The sequence below is a fragment of the Arvicola amphibius genome, chromosome X, assembly GCF_903992535.2.
Source record: "Arvicola amphibius chromosome X, mArvAmp1.2, whole genome shotgun sequence".
NCBI lineage: Eukaryota > Metazoa > Chordata > Mammalia > Rodentia > Cricetidae > Arvicola > Arvicola amphibius.
In genome coordinates this window covers 77,881,285-77,904,220 of record NC_052065.1, presented here as the reverse complement: position 1 = coordinate 77,904,220, position 22,936 = coordinate 77,881,285, and the positions used below count along the sequence as shown (strand labels likewise).

General features: G+C 33.6%; 1 protein-coding gene across 8 annotated transcripts in view; it reads right to left on the bottom strand.

The window, feature by feature from the left end:
* Nucleotides 1–22,936, bottom strand: part of Pcdh11x (protocadherin 11 X-linked) — a 548,040-nt gene that overhangs the window by 150,258 nt on the left and 374,846 nt on the right. For all 8 annotated transcript variants that reach the window (XM_038317057.1, XM_038317058.1, XM_038317061.1 and 5 more), the window contains one exon: nucleotides 19,610–19,808. In XM_038317057.1, the coding sequence (XP_038172985.1) occupies nucleotides 19,610–19,808 (199 nt within the window). The remainder of the gene's footprint in view (nucleotides 1–19,609; nucleotides 19,809–22,936) is intronic.

The window sequence follows — 22,936 nt, the reverse complement described above, 5'->3', positions numbered from 1 at the left end:
AAGTTAAAAACTTATATGGAAAAAAGTATCTGAATTAATTGTAAAATGTAAATTGAGACTTCATCCATTAGCAGGTATAGACCCAGCAAAGATTATAGTGACTTTCACTAAGATGAAATAAAAAAATATTATGGGAAGGCAATAAACCATAACAAAGAGCTTGTGCTAATTTTTTGGAAGAAATTAATAGCAACTATCCCAAAAGCAATAGACTTAACCTTTTAAAGAGAACTTCTTGGATTCTTCCCCAAATTGTATATGATGCTCCAATAACTGGAGCTCTTACATTTTATATTGATATAAATAAATCAGGGACGGCAGGTTACAGAACAGAAGAATTACATAATGTGGAACAAAGCCCTTATAATTCTGTTCAGAAGGCAAAATTATATGCTATTTTATGGTGCTAAGTGATTTTAAAGAACCTCTTAAAATAGTTATTGGTTTACAATATGCAGAAGAAGCTATTTTGAATATTGAAACTACTGAATTTATACCAGATAATACAGAATTGACTTCATTATTTATCTAGGTGTAAGATATAATCAGGAATAGGTTTTCTCCTATAAACAGAACACACAACTGATCCCATACAGGTCTGCCAGGTCCTCTAGCACACGGTAATACAGAAATTGATTAATTATTGATTGGAAGCATGCTGCAGGCCTCAGAGTTTAATAAAAAACATCATTCAAGAGCAAAGGTTTAAGAAAGTGTTTTCTTTTACATGGCAACAAGATAAGAAGATTATAAAGACATGCCATACTTGCTATTTCTATAACCAAATACCACTACCTGCATGGACTAACCCAAAGGGTACTCAAAGGAATGACATCTGGCAGATGGGTTCCCCTTTGATGAATTTGGAAAATTAAAATATGTACACCACACCAATGACACTTATTCAGGTTTTCTTTGGGCAACTGCTTTAAGCTCAGAAAAGGCTAATTCAGTGATTTCACATTTATTAGAATTTATGGCCATCATGGATATACCTGAACAAATAAAGCCATGTAATGATCCAGCATATATCTCTAGGAAAATGAAACAGTTTTTTGTTTACTATAATAGTAAACATATTACAGGTATACCACACAATCCTACAGGTCAAGCAGTTATAGAAAGCTCAAACTGAACTATAAATGATATGTTAAACAAACATAAAGGGGTAGAAAATGCCCCCAGAAATATATTATATAATTCTTTATTAACCTTGAATTTTCTTAATGCTAATGATAAAGGGACAACAGCAGCAGTGAGACATTGGATAATAGAAAAATCTTCTGAATTAAATCGACCAGTATATTTCAAGGATGTGCTGACCTCACAATGGAAGCCAGGAGATGTACTACATTGGGGAAGGAGTTTTGCTCTTGTTTCTACAGGAGAAGAAAAACTGTGGATGCCATCAAAATTAGTAATGATTTGGTTTGAAAAGGAGAAACCTCTTGAAAAGGAGAAATGACAGCTCATCCACAATGGTGATAACAAAGTTTGTCTTCAGGGTTAGAGACATCATTTAGGGGTTCATTATAATTGGTATACGGTTGGGGGAAATTTTATAGGCTCAAGGATCTTTCAAAAAATGGGAAAATTGGATGGGATAATAAAATAGTGTGAGCTTACTCACACCATTAATAATATTGAGTAATAGAGTGAATACATGTGAGTTATTACTTATAGGCAATTACATTGGTATAGATATTATATATTGTATATTAATATAAAGTTAAACTATATTGAATATTGTATGCATGCATGCTTCTACCTATGTTTAAAACATTTTTATATATTGATATATATTTATCATATTGAAATGTACATTTCTACCTCTGATCAAGATACTTATACATTGTTTATATTTTGAGGTTATTGTCCTCATTTGTTGCACAGTTGTTTATTGTTTTAGTCTTTAAGTTATAGAGGTATTAAGGATTATAGATCAATAGTCATCTATGTTTGTCACACTTATAGTTAGACTAATCAGGTTCTTTAGATACATAGAAATTATATTCTGGATAGATACATAATCTTCACCCACTTCAAAAGCTGTAGAAAATGGAATTTAAATAGCTTAGGGTTCTGTTGAAATGAGACGTGATTGCTCCTGACAGCACCGATCTAGTCCCAAGAGAATGTTGAGCACCGAAGATGCTTCACTTGGAGCTTGTTTCCTTCTTGGAAAATTTGGCCTTTGGGAAAACGAAATGCCCATGCTTCAACCACTGACAAGATACATAGTTGTCCAGAAATGGATAACCCAGACTGTCAAATCTTGCCAAGACAGGGTAAGACAGTTTTGAAAATTTTCCTGCCTCTGAAAATTGTCTGTCACTTATTCTAGGCCTTAGCCAAAGTTGGTTGCTTCAACATTGCAAATGAGACTTTGGGTGATTGCCCAGGTAGCCAGTTGTGTTATTTGTTGTACATTTTGGAAGTTGCTTGATTTCACTTCCTGATTACTCAAGTAATATTATTTCCCTTCTCGGATCTTCTATGGGTTGAAGACTAGATGGTTGTAGTTACTTTCCTTTCATGACTTAACTGGCAAAGTTATTTATCTTACAAGTCTTAAAGTAGTAAGTATAGAATAATTATTGAATATATTTATTCTTATTATATATAATTTTGTATTAGGCTTAGAACTCTCTTATTTAAACAAAAGGGGAAAGTGCTGTATGAAGTCTTACAGCTTGTGGTTAGTTACCTGCCTACTGGGGCATGGCCTCTTATACCATATATTCTGATGCAGATCCTTCAGAACCTCCCTTCTTACATGGCTGCTTTTTTGGGTTGCTGGATTCAGTCTCTGTTCTCCTTTCAAGCAGAGAATTCTGATTTGTGAGTTTACATTTTTTTATTTGTATTTCCCTGATGGACAAGGATGTAGAACATTTCATTAAGTGTTTTTTGGTCATTTGAGATTTTTCTGTTGATAATTCTCTGTTTATCAGTACCCCATTTCTAATTGGATTATTTAGTATTTTTATGTCTAATTTCTTGAGTTCTTTATATACTTTGGAGATCAGACTTCTCTCTGATGTGGGGTTGGTGAAGATCCTTTCCCATTCAGTGGGCTGCTTTGTTGTCTTATTAACTGTATCATTTGCTTTACAGAAGCTTCTCAGTTCCAGGAGGTTCCATTTATTTATTGCTACTCTCAGTGTCTGTGCTACAGGTGTTATAATTTTGAAGTGGTCTCCTGTGCCCAGGCATTGAAGGCTACTACCCACTTTCTCTTTTATCAGGTTCAGTGTGATTACATTTATATTGAGCTCTTTAATCCATTTGGACTTGGGTTTTGTGCATGGGGAGAGATATGGATATATTTTCATTTTTCTCAATGTTGACATCCAGTTATGCCAGCACCATTTATTGAAGATGCTTTCTTATTTTCCATTGTATAATTTTACCTTCTTTGTCAAAAATCAGGTGTCCACGGGTATTTGAATTAATATCTGGATCTTTAATTCCATTCCATTGGTCAACCAGTATGTTTTTATGCCAATACCAAGATGTTTTCATTACTGTATCTCTATAATAGAGCTTGATGCCAGGGAAGGTGATAACTCTGGAAATTCCCTTATTGTACAGGATTATTTTTGCTATGCTAGGTTTTTTGCTTTTCTATATGAAGTTGATTTTTGTTCTTTCAATGTCTGTGAAGAATTGTGTTGGAATTTTGATGGTGATTGCATTGAATTTATAGATTGCTTTTGGTAGAATATCATTTCTATTATGTTGAGAGCATGGGAGATCTTTCCATTTTATGGTACCTTCTTTAATCTCTTTCTTCAAAGATTTAAAGTTCTTGTTGAACAGGTCTTTTAGTTCTTTGGTTAGTCTTACCCCGAAATATTTTATGTTATTTGTGGCTTTTGTGAAGGGTGATGCTTCTCTGATTTCTTTTTAGTTTTTTATCATGTGTATATAGGAGGGCTACTGATTTTTTTGAGATGATTTTGTATCTTGCCACATTGTCAAAGGTATTCATCAGCTGTAGGAGTTCCCTAGTAGTGTTTTTGGGGTCACTTATGTATTCAATCATATCATATGCAAATATTGAAAGTTTGACTTCTTTCTTTCCAATTTGAATCCCCTTGATCTCCTTTTGTCATATTATTGCTCTATCCAGAACTTCAAGAACTATGTTGAATAGATATGGAGAGAATGGGCAGACATGTCTTGTTCCTGATTTTAATTTTCCTACCACCATCTTTACAAACAAATACATGTATATTTTAAGATGTTAAAAGCAGGCTTTTATCTCCATCCAGTGCCAGATGAAGGTTCCATGGTGATATGCAAGACAATAATCAGTGTGGCTACAGTAAAGGGCCAGCTCAGGCCCCCTCTCCTGAGCTGCTCAAGAGGCAAGCTTGGAACATCTCCTTGGACACCTGGGAACCCCTCCAGAGTCCAATCTCCTGCCCACCCTCAAATGGCTCCCTCAATCAAGACATACACTTCCCCAATTCCACATCTACTCCTCCTCCATCCCAACCATCCCACTTCCCCAAGCTCTCCCCATCCTACCCTTCTCACCTCTCTCCCCACTGGACTGGGATCCGAAGGTTCAAATGAGGAGCAGAAGGAGGGAGAATATGAGCAAGGAAGTCAGGACCGTGAGGGGTGCGTCCATTCACCGAGACAATGGGACTGATCTCATGGAAGCTCACCAAGGCCAACTGGACTGGAACTGATGGAGCGTGTGATCAAACCAGACTTTCTGAACGTGGCTGACAAGGAGGCTGACTGAGAAGCCAAGGACAATGGCACTGGGTTTTGATTCTACTGTATGTACTGGCTTTGTGGGAACCTAGTCTGTTTGGATCCTCACCTTCCTGGACCAGGATGGACTGGGGAGGAACTTGGACTCAAGGCAGGAAACCCTGACTGCTCCTTTGACTGGAGAGGGAGGGGGAGGGGAGATAGGGAGAAGAGAAAGGAAATGGGTGGAGGGGAGGAGGGGAAAATTTGTAAAATTATATAATTTAATAAAAAGTACAGAATGAAAAAAGCAGGCTTTTAAAGTGCTAAAGAAAGACAAATATTTTATACTTCAAAGTATATATTTTGAATAATTAATTTCTTGTAATTGATTCTTCTGTAATACAAATATTGAGTCTACTAATAAAATAAACACAAGCAAAATAAATGATTTAGAGTAATTAACTAAGAGAAGTATGAACCAAATATACTAAATTTGACTTGACTTTATCCATTGTCATGTTTTAATCCAAATTATTAGAAAACATGTTTAATATAACATGGCTCTTACATTGAATGGATGACAAAATTTGAATTTGATATTTTTTTTTTTAATTCCTGAGCTGGGAAGAAAATGTTTTTCATCTGTGCCATTTTATCTTTCTTATCATCGTTGACTTTTAATATCTACATTATACTTCTATTTGTATTTATCATTCAGATTACCTTTTCACAAAAATAGAAAACTGAGTATATCAACATGAAAGGGCTGTATGTTCTTTCTTTTCAATAATAATAAAGTCATTAAGAGAGAAGGCAGCTATTTTTTTAATTTGGTGCCAGAACAAACTGTGAAAAAACTTGTAGCTTATGCCTTTTAAGGCATATTTATTTCTACAAGATAGTGTTATTATTTAAAATTATCCCTTGCTCAACTATGTTGATAACAGATTTATCATTAGGTAACATAATTTATGTTAATTCTAAAAACTCTTTTGATATTATAAATAACATCTCACAAATTAGCACTACATGATTAAAATAAGTATAGCCACAATCAAAGAAAGTTATTCTAGCAAACTAAATTACACCAAAACACTTCAAAGTAGCAATCAATGTCCCAATCCCCTATTCTCAGGAAGTATATATCACATATTAATACAATGTTGGCAATTTTAAGCTTAAATTGAATCACTCTAAAAAGAATCCACTAATTTTCTTTAAAAATACTTTAATGCCAACCATTATTTAACATACATAATGTCCATATACATTATATAAAAATACATTTTAAGTAATACTCATAAATCAGGCATATCTCAAATTGAAATGGAATCGTGTTACTATGACACTAGAGTTTTGAGAATTTCCCCCTTCTTATATACGAATTTGACAATGTAAACTAATTTCTGATGTATCTAGCAGCTTATATAATTAATAACAAGTAAAATTTATTTTTCAACAATAATCTATTATAAAATGTAAGGCTTCTCTTTTTCAAAACAGTGATTTTAAAGATATCACACATAGTCCAATGTATTGGGAATGCTATATTTTATTTTACTCAAAAACATAAGAAATATTGAGATAGTAATGATATAATATGTGGGAAATATCAATAGTGACAGAAAGAAATGCAAATTTATGGATACTCTGTGACATCTTAAATGACAATATTTTTTTAAGTCAAAAGGCAGAATTTAGGAACATATTTTAAAACACAGATGAAAATAGGACCTCAAAATGTGATGTATGAAAACAGTTCTAGAAAAAAACTCAAGTTAAAAGAGCTCTAAAGGTCTATATGCAGAAAAGCAGGAAAGAACCCAGTTTGATATAACTATAGCCATCATGGTTATAACTGCTATCTTTGTCCACCAGGAGACTACAGTAAATATTCCAAACCCAAGAATTAAGAAAATTTATTAAAACTTTGGGTCCTCTGTTTCATGTCAGGCTTAGGACTATTTCTTAACCAATGCTAGACATTTGAAAAATTAAATCACAGGAGCACTGCTGTGATAATTTTTATTGATTGTTATCTTGACAGGCTCTAGACTAACCTTAGAGACAACTTTCACTATACTTATTCTTGTAATTACCTATATCTTCCTAAATGAGGAGAGTAAGCTCCTCCTAAGTAGAGAAGGCACCATTCCCTCAACTGCAATCCTGGACTGTATAGAAAGCAGAAAGTTAACCTAACTTACACATTGAATGCTCTCTGCTTCCTGACTGCAGATTCAACGTGACATACAGTTTAGCCCTCTTGCCACTAAGCCTTCTCTACCATGTTGGACCCCACCTCAAATGGTAAGCAAAAATAACCCCTTACTTCCATAAATTACTTTATCAAGTATTTTGTCACAGTAAGGAGGAAAGTAGCTAATACAATTGCCACATCATCCTAGCTTAGTTTTTAAATCACTTCCTTCTATCACTGTATGCATGGTTATTATTTCTTTCTCTTATCTAGGACAAAGTATATTTTCAGCCATGTATTAAAATTACACTTTTTGTGATTAAAAATCATCTTATCTTGGGTCATCAAATCTTTTTCCTTTTGTAACCAATTCATGTCTATTGAGGATTTTTAAAATGGATAATGAGCTATAATCTATTTGAATTCACATTGCATGTTTTCCTTAATTTTATTTTAGGAAAGAACAAGCTTCTATTTCCATACAGATGATGCATACTAAGAAATAAACAATAGTACATTTGTACTAAATTCTAAATCTGGAGTGTACAGTGAGATTAAATATTTTAAACAAATTTTCTTGAATTTGCAAATTATAATTGAAATTATCAAAAGACATTGATCAACTAATTGTGCTATACTGTTCACAACTAATACATTTACAAAATAACCCCTACATTTAAGGCTCAGAGAACATTAGAGAAAGTGAAAGATTCTAAGAATTAGAGGCCTAGAACAGATGCTATGTGATAATCTCTTCTAAAATGATGAATTAAGTAGATAGGGAGAAAGCAGTCTGCAGGCATGGAGGTATATATGATGAAATTACATTGCATAAAACTCTCCAAGAATGAATACAATAATTATACAAAAGAAATTGTCAATCTACATAGCTGCATGATTCAAAGGAAGAAAATTTTCTATTTTGTTTATTTGATTCCAAATGAAAATTTCAATTTTATGACTATATTATCTTAGAAAACCTTGCTTTACAACTGGAATATGATATTTATGGTCATGTTCTGCCTCCAAAATATCTCTATGTATACTTAAATATTCAAAGCAGGCATTACATTATTTATTTAATCACCTCCTGTTAATACTAATAGATAATGTTAGCAATTCTTCATGATAAAGAAAAACATTGTTATATAGGAATTTAAAAAATGTCTATCTTTGTTAAATTAACTCTTGTTTTTTTGAAAGGGAAACATGATTTAGTTAGTTTTCTTTAAGTAATGAGTCAAGTTAGAAAATGTATAATTATCACAGGACTTTTTAAAATTTAATACATTTTTATGTCATATCAAAAGGAGTCTCATTATTAATATCAAATAAAATGCTAAGCCCTTCAGAACTGAATTCTATCAGTATCATCACTGTGCAAAATTAATGTTAGTCATCATCATAAAGATAAGCTAATGAATCAAATCAAATGAATTACTTCTATTTGTGATTTTTTAAAAGAGATTGCTCAAAGTAGAAAGATTAAATCTTGCAAAGGTAATTGGATAATATGAGTCACTTTGATTTTTTGTTCAATTTTATCTAGATGACAAAGCTTTGTTTATCATGTGGTCTTTTATTTTCCTGATTGCTATCTCATTTCACTTGCCCTTGCTAAGACATGTTTTCAATGACCTCCTGCTTGTTAAATATTCAGTAGAAAGTTTATGGTCTTTCACATAACCTTGATTAAAAGCCTTTTGGAAAACTAAATGCTGAAACAAGAACTTTATTTGAAAAGTAACTCAAGTGTTACCTGCTGATTTCTGTTTCACTAACAGTACTTGCAATCACCAGTCTCTGACAAAATATGAGAGCACAGGTGAAATATGTTAAAGCACTTTCACTTGTTAGTAGCTGAGTAAATAAAATATTTACAACTTGGCTTAACATCTGGAAACATATTATTGAGCTCATGGGAATAAAGCTTGAAGTAACATTCAAATTGTCATGCTACAATGTAAAATGCCAACATACATTTTTCTTTATCCTCAGGAAAAAAAAGAAGATACTCAGCACACTCAAACAACAACTCATGGAATGACATTCATGTATTGAATAAAAATCAACGAGGACTGTTTCAGATTTAGAATTCTATGCAGAAATTCCCATTGACTTGAAGTGCCATTATCTCAAGACAGATCTACCTAATGTTTCATTGAATCATATTAATCTTAACTTTGATAAAAATGGGAGAGTACATGGACATGGCACTTCCTGTTTATAGTCCCACAAGTTGGGGGGAAGAAACAGGAGGATCACCTAAGATTTAAAGCAGTTTTCTTTACAAAATGAGCTCCAGGCCAATCAAGTCTACATAGGGAAACCAGACAAAATCTACAGTGGAGTCATGTATATGACCAGTGAGTTTTTAACTTTTATTGAGCATGTGTATGTGTCTATGTTGTTTTAACTTATAATATTTTTAATTCATTTTGTTTTATTACATGTAAAAAATAAAATATTGAAATTATTCCTCCTCATTAGATTGATGTCTATAATAATAAGATAATAAGATAAGCATCTAGGTTGAAATGTCTAAACTATAATATTGGAAGAACCTTTACTTCTTTAATTAAATTAAAATCATAAGTCTAGGACACAGCCTTAATTACTTAAACTATGAATTTTTCTTGGATTGAATTTCTGTTTAACAATAAGCTTATAACCAAACTGTTTATTTCTTGTGTTTTCTATTAAAGAATATTGTCAGGTTTACAATACTAACTTAGAGTAACTTTTCTTTTTTTTGTTTGTTTCCTTCTTTCCTTGTCATTCTTTTCCTTTATTTGCAAGGAGATTGATAGGATTTACTAGGGTCATTCACAAACAAGCAAAAGATTTTCCCATTCAGATACATATCTAACTTAGACATTATTTTCTACTATGTTAAAAAATAAGTAAAAGAATATGATTTACTTACAATGTTATTGAAGGCTTTGATAAAATAAGTCATTTTATTTAATCTCCTTTTAAGTTGTACTAACAATAGAAATATGCTCTTTCATTTGGTATTGAGATTTTTGGAAGTAATAATAATCTACCCGTTATGAAGAATTTTTGTTAAAATTAATTATACAAATAAAAATAGCATTTCTTTACAGGTTTAAAAAATAAAATTCATTTGCATATAAATGCTGCCAACATTTCTGGATATTTCCATGTTCCATACAAGTTCCATGTTCCATACAACTTATGCATGACATAACTTATGCGTGACATATTAATGTTTTAGAGATTCAACATATTTAAGATATAAATTCAAGAATAAGCCATGTATGTACCTGTAATATCAGTACTTTGAAGGCTAGAGAAGGAGGACGCAAATTCTGGCCATACAGGGCTACATAGTAAGTTTTAAACCAGCTAAAGTAGCAAAGAAACAATTTCTAAAAGTTGAGAAAGAAAAGAAAAAAATAATTTTTCCAGCAAAACCATTAACAAAGACAATAATTTTTGTATTGTTTTTAATGTTAAGCATTTTGACTATCACAAGCTGTGTTCTAAACTGAAACAAATATGAAAATAAAGTTTAGGTTTAACTAATATGTATATATGTATGTGTACATATGTGTGTATGTATAAGTATCTCCTTTAGAATTCAACATGAAATTTATGAAATATGTGAAGAATACATCAGCTATGTAAAGATATTTTAAGTACAATATTTCATTTGATTTTGTCAGCTTCTCTTATGGATAGTTTGAGAAATCCACCCCTTTATACACTTTTAAATTTGTTATAATATACTGTATATCTAATCCAACTCTGCTCTAAAATATATAAAGCTGTTCTTCACTATTGTCAGTTTTATTGTTAAGCTTCTATTGCTAACAGTTTTTCTTCTTTGTCTTTCACAAATATAAATCTCACCTGTTAAGATAAAAACCAGTACAGTCAAACTTAGATGCAACTCCCCAGGCAGATCCTATACTGTAGTAATAATGCTAAATATATAGTTGATAAACAGCCTTCAAGTGCTCAGAGATCTGTGGAATATGGCATTTAAATGTTAATTGTTAAAAGACTTTACATAACAAAGAGACAAATTGGCTTCTAGCAGCAGCACCCAATTTCCTCTAAATGTGAGTGACAGTTGTATGGCTGTGGCAGACTGTGTGGCCACTGCAAGTGGCGCCAGGATTTACTCCTACTGTTTGTAGTAGCTTTATGGGAACCCATTATCAATGAATGGATACCTTGCTTAGCCTAGATATAATACAGAGAGCCTTGAACCCTCACCAAAACAATGTACTTTATACTCTCTATAGAATGAATGGAGTGTGGAGTGGAGGGGAAGGTGGAGGGAATGGGAAGAGGGGAGAAATTGGGAACTGTAATTAGTATGTAAAATGAAAAAAAAATATCTATTTTAAAAAATAAAAGAAAAAATGTCTAAATTTCAGTTCTCTCATTTGCATTATGAGGAGATTAGACTAAATGTCATCCAATGTTCCAAAGAGCCTGAAAATTCAAAGTCAATATAAAAGCCAATACCTGCACTTTCACATTTTGGGGTTTCAGTAGTTATAAATAACCCTAAGAGGAGGATCAGTATAATCCCTTCATTTACAGCAAAGGAAAAGGAGGTTACATAATCTATCCAATGCTGCTGAGCTAGTCAACTATAATTCATAGATGAGAGTTCTGTGGTATACAAGGTAATTGCCTGAAGGATGTAATCTATTTTGTTTTGTGGTGAAAAGACTTCATGAATAGTTATTACAGAATGAAGAAATACAATAAAGAATTTTATTTAATATCAAATATTGTGAAAGTTTGATTCAGGTAGTTGTTTACAGAGCCTCCATGTGGCTCGCTTGTCTGCCTCCTAAGCAGGGAGATATGTTTTTCTTTTTCCTCTATCTCTTTCTGATATTGGGCCTTATTCATCATTTTTTAGAATTATTGTTTAAAAATTTCATACATGTTTATATTATAATTTGATCAAACACACCCTACTCTCTCACTCAAATAACTTTTATTCCCTCCACAATATTTTATTTCCAAATCCAAACATTGTTTTATAATAAATAACTCACTGAGTCGATGTAATGCTTTTCATGCATACATGGGTGTCTAATATTCTTCTCACCATGCCTGCTTGTAGTATGGATGTTTGTTGAAAATCCATTGGTGATCATGCTAGGAAGCTTAAAAGGCATGGCTTCTCTCTTCTGCTTCTCAATAGCCCTTCTGAAAGCTGCTGTGATTTATTCCAGGCCTGTTCTTCCAGTTCCTTATAAAATCTAAAATGTTTCCTGAGATTTAAAAATCTGTAACTAATTTTTAAAAGTAGGTTCTAAAGAAATAATGAAAGGTAGATGTAAAATCATGAGCTTGTCATAAGTTGGAGGTATTTTTTTTTAGGAAAAAATAAATTCTAATGGCTAATTTTATTTGTACTGCTGGAATGAACATTTTTGTATAAACTAAAACTTTCCCAAAATAACATAAAAATTAGTGTGTAAGATAAATACCATAAAGCTACAGATATGGAGACAATTATACCAAGATTATTGATTTAACAAGAGATAAAACTGACTCATATAATTGTCACTTATACTTCAGTCTTTGTTGGAAATTTTCAAAATCCAATAAAGATCCAAATTTGAGATTGCACAGATTTTCCATAGTTATTTATTATGTAATGGATTTATTGATATACTCACTAGACATTGCATGTTAGTGTGAGTAATAGTGAGAACTGCATATTATTTTGCAATTTAAAGGCATCAAGAAAATCCAAAATACATTGCTGTGGTACTCCTTATTTATTATAAATTGTGCATTATATTTAAGAAATTTGTACATGGCTAATATTGTTAAGTAGTCTAAGTTACTCATCAGTTGCATTCTGCCTCTCTGATTGTACTGACTTCCAAAAACAAACTACAAAAAGAAACAAATGGAAAATTATCTTGTTTTATAATCAAAGTAAAACAAGGAGAATCAGATAAAAGAAGCAGATGACAGAAGAAGGTCATAAAATGAATAGCTCCTTAGCTTATAAAAATAGAAACATAAATGTTAAATTAACTTTATTATATGGTATAGGTAGTCTAATAACAATTTAGAATCACAGGAAGGATTAATGTGCATAGAAGGCCACTGATTCTCTGTCATTGATGGTGATTATTCAGTTTACTGATACTTCAGATCTTATGGCATGGGCTGTCTATGGCAGCTGGTGCCAAGCTCCCAGAGTTGTCATTTTCAAACAGAAAAGACAAGATAAGAGAATGCTTTACTTATAGAGGCCTGCTTTTGACTTATAAACCTCCACCTAACCATCTTAAATTTATGATACTAAAGATAACACTCATCTTCCATGCTGTCAGGACTCTCTGAATGTGGCTGACAGTGGAGGAGGACTGAGAAACCAAGGACAACGGCAATGAGCATGAACTCTACAGCATGGACGGGCTCACTGTGAGCCTTGTCAGTTTGGTTGCTCACCTTCCTGGACTTAGGGGGAGCTGGGAGGACCTTGGACTTAACATAGTGAAGGGAACCCTGATGGCTCTTTGTCTTGGAGAGGGAGGGAGTGGGGGTATGGGTGGAAGGGAGGGGAGGGAAGGGCGAGGAAGAGGGGAGGAGATGGAAATTTTTAATAAAAAAAATGAGAAAAAAAATGGAATGCTGCTAATATCTTTAAGTTTTCAACTTTAAACATATATTTCTTTTGATCTATGCTTTTGGTAACATTTTTTAAGATCCTCTCTTGTAGAAAATCCTTCTTTGCCTTCAATAAGCCCACATATTACAAATTAAAAACCAGTTTTAAATTGATCTTCATTGTTACAACATTTTTCACTAAGGGCAGTCGAAGATAATAGACCATTCACTAAAATATTCATTTTACCCAACTTAGATAACATGCCTTTATTCCAAGCACTAAATAGACAGAGATAGCAGCTCTTTGAATTTCAGTCCAGCCTGTTATACAGAGATAGTTTAGGACAAGTAGAGAAACACTGTATTGACCTTCCACAAATAAAAAACCTAAAAATATTCATTTTACCTATTTTTTTATTATAAACTACATTTGAAACAAACTTCCATGGAAAGTAACTGACATAACTCATACAACTCAATTGGTAAAATTTCTAAGTCTACCTAAGTAAATTGATCGTAGAACAATCTATGACTGTCACATGTTGTTTACTGTCTCTCAACAACAAAAAATTAATTTCATTATATGTTTTCAGTATAACACAATTACTATATAACAGACCCTAAAATAAGTCAGCAGTAATAAATAATATCAATGTTTGCAATAATTTTCTTTTAGAAAAAATCTCTGTTTTTTGTTATTTTAAGATATTATATATGAAATAATATTTTATCATTCCATTGGATTATAAAGCTGTTCATTTTGTTTTGTTTGCAAACAAATGAGAAAGAAAACATTTCTTCTGTATAATTTTCAAGCCAGAATCACCATGTTCAGTTACTTTATCCAAATAACTAATATCAATGAAAAACTTACCAATGCATAGAAATGCTGATAGATTTTTAAAATATTTTCACATTTGATGAACTGATCTAAATTATATTTTCCTCTATAGTCTTGCATTATTGTAGGATAAGAATGCAGGTTTTAGGAACATGTGTTCCTTGATAAATTGGTGGATCCATATCACTATAAGCCCATACTGAATAAAAATATTTGGTCACAAATATATTTAATATACCTAAGCTAACAAACATTGTAGATTAGCAATGTAGACAGTAGAGTATGGGTAGATTTTCCACATAATGGAATGACTCAACTGTGGTTTTGAGGATTCAGAAATTATCTCTACCAAGGAAATGTCCAAAATTCAAAATTGGAGTTTTATTTTCTCTAAATACATACTGCTTCTATAAAACTATACTCTGAAAAATCACAATTTAGCTTTTTCAATAAAAGGAGGTTTGTATATAGTCCATCACAGTCAGAATCAAATAAATTATTCAGTCTTCAGGTGGAGCACAACTTCTCTTAAATGGAATAAATTCCCTTTTATTTCTTATAACAGTGTAGACAAACCGATGGGCATTCAATTTTATTCTCAATGAAATAAGTGAATTTGTGTGAGGCTTACCTCAAAAGTATCTCATAAGAAAAAGTCTTATGTAGTCAAATTATCTTAGTTGTTTCTAAAGTATAATGAGCATGGGATTGAACACCTGAATATCTAGTACTCCAGAGACAGGAGCAGAAGGATTCAAGAGTATTCCAAACTATATACTTATTTCCATGTCCATCCTGCCTCTCTCTCTCACACACACACACAAAAAATCATGATCCCAGAAAACATAGACAACAATGAGGACCCTAAGAGAGACATACATAGATCTAATCTACATGGAAAGTAGAAAATGACAAGATCTCCTGAGTTGAGTCCATGGTAACTGTGGGAGAGGGTTGAAAGGGAGAGGAGAAGAAAGGAGGGGAGCAGATAAAAATGTATAGCTCAATAAAATAAAAATTAGCATAGAGCAAAACAAAATAAAAAAAAACAAATGGAAAAATACCTAACAAGTTTAAAATATGTATGTAACAGTTAATAAACTGTTCATAAGAATAATTCTGGAATTTTCTCAAAATATGTTAGTGTCCCCTTTATATATAAGGAATTATTCTTTTTACTCATTAACTGAATCATAAATTCTTCTTAGATTTTTGGATGAATAACAAGAATAATCTTCCTACATTATTTGTATACCCTTACAGTACAAGTATAACAACAGTTGTTTGGAGACTGTACTGGAACTAGCTCTTGTAGACCAGCCTGTCCTCGAACTCACAGAGATCCGCCTGCCTCTGCCTCCCAAGTGCTGGAATTAAAGGTGTGTACCACCACCTCCTGGCAAAAGTAAGTTTCAAGCCGGGCGGTGGTGGCGCATGCCTTTAATCCCAGCACTCGGGAGGCAGAGGCAGGTGGATCTCTGTGAGTTCGAGGCCAGCCTGGTCTACAAGAGCTAGCTCCAAGGCAGGTTCCAAAGCTGCAGAGAAACCCTGTCTCGAAAAACCAAAAAAAAAAAAACAAAAAAAACAAAAAAACCCAAAAACCAAAAGTAAGTTTCAATTATTGACCTAATAATGTTTAATTTTGTGCACACATAGAAATCAATTTTAATTAGCTCTAAGCCTCATCTAGGCTCATTAAAATATAAATAACACAAATACAGCATTTCATTGCTAATATTAGAACCAACATCCAGATTAATTTAAAATAAAATCTACTGAACTTTAGAAACTTGGAACTTTCAATTGTTTCTTCCTGTAGAATAAATATGAAAAAAGATTCAATGGCCAACATCCTGGTTTCATTTTCATCAGAAGAGAGAAGTGGTCAGTCCTAGTAATTGAAAGAAGATTGTGTGTATATACATATAAGTTTTTATAATACATGTTACATAGGCCTTATTATTTCAGCTAAAGTCATGTTAATAACATTTGTGTCTTCATATTAGTTGACATTAGTGATTGAACATTTAAGGCTGCATATTAAATACAAATAAGTAAAACTCATTTCAAGAATACTGAATGAATCTCTACTTTGAAAGTATCTCATTAAATTAAGGATCATTAATATAGCTATATATACTTTATATGATTTATAAATAAAGATATACTGTAAAATATAGTATGTATAATCATTTTCTATAACTACAAATAAAATCCCATCTTGTCTTACCCAGCTTAAAATATTATTTCAGGATTGGATGTTTATTTTCAGTAATCTTATTTGAAAATGAATTAATAATAAGGCATATGCAAATGAATCTTTTTTTCTACCATATAAAATAATATTTCTTCTACCCATGCATTCATATTAATCTACAAAATATGATATGGATATATTTAAGAGAAATTCATCTGAGTTCATCAGAGTAGTGAATCATTGTAGAAGTATGCATGATCCCTACAATGAAAAGGAGGATAAACCTATTGTCAATGCTTACTGAAAATTTATAATTTTCAAATTAATATTAGCTTATTTCTGAGTATGCAATTGAAAGTATATAATGTAGAGATTAGCCGTTCAAGACTTTGTGTCTATTTTTTTCCTTTTTTTTTTTGCTAGTGATTATTTTTTTTCTTTGTTTTCTTTTTTTCCTCCCCTCTTCCTCCCCATTCCCTCCCCTCCCCTCCACCCATACCCACACTCCCTCCCTCTCCAGGCCAAAAAGGCATCAGGGTTCCCTACACTATGTTAAGTTCAAGGTCCTCCCAACTCCCCCCAGGTCCAGGAAGGTGAGCAACCAAACTGACAAGGCTCACACAGAGCCCGTCCTTGTTGCAGAGTCCGAGCCCATCGCCATTGTCCTTGGCTTCTCAGTCGGCCTCCACCGTTAAGCAACTATATTTTCAAAGAGGAAATGTGAAAAATTATGAGGTGTTTTCATTTATTGTGACTCTAAAGATTGATATTAAATCTTGATGTTTAACCATTATATTTCCCCTAATTTTATTATCATATAAAAGAAGAGATTAAAATATGATGAGAAAGGCTGGAGGGATCGATGCCTCAGTAGTTAGGAGAATCAACTGCCATGAAGATATGGTTCATTTTCAACATCCATCTCAGAAGCTCAAAAGCACCTGTTGTCTCAATTCCAGGTGATCAGAACATATTTCTAGTCTCTGCTGCCATTTGAAAAATGTGACATTTTTTAATTTTTTAAAAAAATTTTGTTGTAGTTAGGTGTGTGTGTGTGTGTGTGTGTGTGTGTGTGTGTGTGTGTGTGTGTTTCTCTTTGGGAGTCTGTCCCCCAGCTCCCAAATAAACAGAAATTTATTCCTACTTATAAATGCTCTGCATTAGCTTGGCTTGTTTTTAGCCAGCTCTTCTAACTTAAATTATCCAGTTTCTCTTAACTGCATTTAGCCTTTGGGCTTTTTAATTTTTTTTATTATATATAATATATCTTCTTACTCCATGGTGACTGGTCCCTGGCATCCTTTTCTTCTCCTTTTTTCACTTCTTACTTTCTTTCCTAGATTTCTCATCTTATTTAGTCTCTCTGCTGACCAGACTGTCCAATTTCACTGTCCCAACTAACCAATGAACCTTCAGCTCTTTACTAGACCATAAAGGTGATTTAGGCAGGCAAAATAACACAGCTTTACAGAGTTAAATAAATGCATCATAAAAGAATGCAACACATTGTTGCATCATTAAGCAAATATTCCATAGCATAAATGAATGTAACATTCATAAATGAATGTTAAAAATTTAAGAATATTTTTTAATAATACTCTTTCCTGTCCCCAACTGCTCCCAAATATTACCTAACTCTCTACCAACACAACACAATTTTATTTATTTTTCTGTCTCTCAATAAGAGAAAACTAACTCAAATAAGTAAACAAAAAATAGACAAAAAGTACAGAAACCAAAAGGAACACACACATACACACATGGAGATAATTTTGTGGTGACAAATTACTCCTGGGAATGGAGACTAACCTGCAATGTGGTTGATATAAAAGGCTTTTTCCACAAGAGAAAATTGATTTTTCCATTTTCCAGTAGGTATCAATTGTAAACAGCTTCTTGTTTAAGGATGAGACTTTTAAACAATGACATGACACAGAAATGTGATGATAGTGTATTATTGAAATCCTCAGTCTAATATCCTCTCCACTGGAATTAAAATTTTATTTCTCGCCAAGCAGTGGTGGCGCACACCTTTAATCCCAGCACTAGGGAGGCAGAGCCAAGCGGATCTCTGAGTTCTAGGCCAGCCTGGTCTACAAGAGCTAGTTCCAGGACAGGCTCTAGAAACTACAGGGAAACCCTGTCTCGAAAAACCAAAAAAAAAAATAAATAAATAAATAAATAAATAAATAAAAAATAAAATAAAATAAAATTTTATTTCTCCTGAAATACTTGAAAATTATTTTATCTCTATTTAAACACAAAAAGCTATAAAATAATATAAAAATTAGGTATAATTTATTATGTTAAGAAATTAAGTAAATGGGAAGAGATGGACGATTTAATGTAGGTGTGTCTTCTATCTGATGATTTCATTGGTTAATTAATAAAGAAACTGCTTGGCCTGATAGGTCAGAACATAGGTGGGTGGAGTAGACATAGCAGGATGCTGGAAGTGAGGCAGATGCCTCAGGCAGACGCCATGCCTCTCCTCTGTGAGACAGACACCATGGAGCCAGCCACCAGGTCATACATGCTGAATCTTTCCCCGTAAGCCACCACCTTGTGGTACAACACACATTACTAAATATGGGTTAAAGCAAGATGTGAGAATTAGCTGATAAGAGTCTAGAGCTAATGGGCCAAGCAGTGTTTAAAAGAATACAATTTGTGTGTTGTTCTTTCGGGACATATACTAGCCAGGCGGCTGTGACCGGGGCGGGAATGCAGCCTGCTGCTCCCTTCTACACAGATTGTACATAAAGATATATAAAAAAGAACATTTCCTACTTGTGCCTAAACAAAATGACTGTTATAATTTTTCTAGTAAATTATGTTTAGAGGATACGCTATCCTGTATTTCAAATACTATCAGCTGTTGTATATATGTCAGCCACCTTATTAGGCTTACCTTTTACAAATATACTACTAGTCATAGTAACATGACTAGTTTAACCTTATAATTAAAGCTATGAAAACCTAATTCATAAACAGAAATAATCTATTTCTATTGAGGAACTAGGAAAGGATCACTTACTAGATTCAGGATCAGAGTTACCATCTCCTTCAGTGCGGTTGCTTGGAGCACTGTGATCAAAGTACTCTTCCCGAGGATATCCAAGAGGCAGGGCATGGGATGTGCTGGGAAGGCTGCCTGCATCATGGTCTCCCAATCCACCATCACTGATGCTTTCCTGAGAGCCTTCTGGTAGGTGAAATGTGACCCGTCGCTGGGACTGAAAGGAAAAGGAAAATTACAGGGTTTCATCAATGTTCTGAATAATTGCTTAATTTGTCCAATTTATAAAATGTATTATTTCATCTATCTGGTAAAAGCACATAAAATTATCTTGCATTGTGCAGTATTTCATGCAATTTTTAAACAGGCAGATGTTTTCAAACCAGTTTACATGGCAGCAGTTTTGCCTTTGTTCTATTTCTAAGTAGAACGAATCCAAAAGAGGTAAGAGCAGAAATATGTTCTAAGCATAAGAGTCTGTTGGAGTTTATGCTATTTGAGCATGCTACAAATTTTTGACCATCATTTTAATATAGAATCACTTAGTAGTATTTGATTAAATTCAACTTTTGAATAACAAGAATCAATAAATATAACACAGCTTTGTAGCTTTTCTCTGAGATTCCTGTGAACTAAAACAGTGGTGACTTTATTCAATATTATCTACTTTAAAAGTAAATTTTTATCATTTAGAATAATTTACTGGCCAGGATTTTTTTAAGAATTCATTCAGTTTTATTCTATTCTATAAAAAACACAAACATCCACATGTTGTTTAGAGAGGGCCCGCTGTTTGTCCCAGCTACCCAGCTAGCTTACACCCGAAATAACCACACAGAAACTGTAATAATTTAAACACTGCCTGGACCATTAGCTCTAACTTTTTATTGGCTAGTTCTTACATCTCAGTATAACCCTTTTCTATTAATCTATATATCACCACGAGGTCATGGCCTACCAGCAAAGTCTCAGCATGTCTATCTCTGGTGACAGGTCCATAGGATCTCTCTCATGACTCTGTTTCTTCCTCCCAGAATTCAGTTCTGTCTTCTCCTCCTACCTAAGTTCTGCCCTATCAGGCCTAAAGCAGTTTATTCATTAACCAATGAAAGCAACACAGAAACAGAAGGAATTTCTACACCAGCCACATATTATAGATAACTGCTATTGACAATTATAAAGAGAAACTTAAAAAATATTTTAAGTACTAATAAAAGCAGAATATAAAATGGCTAAATAAGTTAAACAGAAAAATGAAGGTGACATTAGTCAGGCAGAAAATATAGGCAGAAAAAGCAGACTAGAATTCTTGGTAGACAAAAGGAAGAGATGCTGTTACAAGTCATATGCAGAGGAAGAAAAATGCGAATGATTTACTGAGAAAGGGTACCAAGAAACAAGGCTAAATAAGAATTATAGGTTAATTTAAGTTGTAAGAGTTAATTAATAATAGGCCTCAGCAAAAGGCTGAACAGTTTATACTTAACATAAACCTCTCTGTGTTTATTTGGGACTGAATGGCACCGTGTCCAGGGAGGACAGAAACTTCTGTCTACAAATGTTGTCTAACATTCGGCAATTTAATCCACATAAAACCTGAGAGAGCTTGTGAAGAGATTCTAGACATAAAAGAATAGAGTCAAGCATGGCTTCTTAGTAGCAGCATTTTCTCAGGTGAGCTTTGTTTGCTACAGGCAAGCAGAGACACAGCTTTTTTTAAGAGAGGTTTCCTGAAAGTATTAGTAGTGACATTTTAAACACCTAGTTATCAAACACTTAAAATGTGTTCATGAGGAGCTGGTGGCATGCTTCTTGTTGGTAGGATGGACCTAGTAACTCTGCAGAGTTGTGGGAATAAATGTGGCTAATGCCAGTACTTCTGCCATGCAGATAGACTTTCAGGAATCCAAGGTGGGGCCAGTCACCAAAGCTGTTGCTTTAACCCTAGCCATGGTGCTTAGTATATTAAGACTCACATGATCAGAAAAAGATAGATATACGCAGGAAAGTGAGATTCAGATGAAAAATTTCTAAACACTTTACAGTATATTTCACATATACGTAGTCTAGGAAGAGAAAAAAAGGATAGAGAAAGTCCTTAAAAAGACATAGAATAATGAAAGAAAAGTCACGTAAACACACCCATTGAGACGGTGGGACAGAACTAACGAGAGATCATCAAGACCAGTTGGAATGGGACTGATGGAACATGCGATCAAACTGGGCTCTCTGAATGTGATTGACGGTGGAGGCTGACTGAGAAACCAAGGACAATCGTGATGGGCTTTGATTCTACGGCATGGATGGGCTCTGTGTGAGCCTTGTCAGTTTGGATGCTCACCTTCCTGGACCTGGGGGGAGTTGGGAAGCCCTTGGACTTAACATAGTGTAGGGAACCTTGATGGCTCTTTGGCCTGGAGAGGGAGGGAGTGGGGGTATGGGTGGAGGGGAGGGGAAGAATGGGGGAGGAGGGGAGGAGATGGAAATTTTTAATAATATTTAAAAAATTAAATAAAAAAAGATGGAAAATACAGGTTGTTTCCAGGTTTTGGCTATTAGAAATAATGCTGCTATGAACATAGTTGAACAAATGATTTTGTAGAGCATCTCTTGGGTATATTTCCAAGAGTGGTATTGCTGGATCCTGAGGTAGGTTGATTCCCAATTTCCTGAGAAACTGCCACACTGATTTCCAAAGTGGTTGCACAAGTTTGCATTCCTACCAGCAATGGATGAGTGTTCCCCTTACTGCACATTCTCTCCAGAAAAGGCTATCATTGGTGTTTTTGATTTTAGCCATTCTGACAGGTGTAAGATGGTATCTCAAAGTTGTTTTGATTTACATTTCCCTGATTGCTAAAAAGGTTGAACATGATCTTAAGTGTCTTTTGGACATTTGGACTTCTTAGTTGAAAATTCTCTTTTCAGCTCAGTACCCCATTTTTAATTGGGTTAATTAGAATTTTAATGTTTAGTTTCTTGAGTTCTTTATATATTTTTGAGGTCAGACCTTTGGCTGATGTGAAGTTGGTGAAGATCTTCTCCCATGCAATAGGATGCCTTTTTGTCTTAATGACAGTATCCTTTACTTTACAGAAGCTTCTCAGTTTCAGGAGGTCCCATTTATTTAATGTTGCTCTTACTGTCTGTGCTACTGAGATTATACATAGGAAGTGGTCTCCTGTGCCCATGTGTTGCAGTCTACTTCTCACTTTCTCTTCTATCAAGTTCAGTGTGGTCGGATTTACATTGAGGTCTTTAATCCATTTGTACTTGAGTTTTGTACATGGTGATAGATATGAATCTATTTTCATTCTTCTACAGTTTGACATCCAGTTATACCAG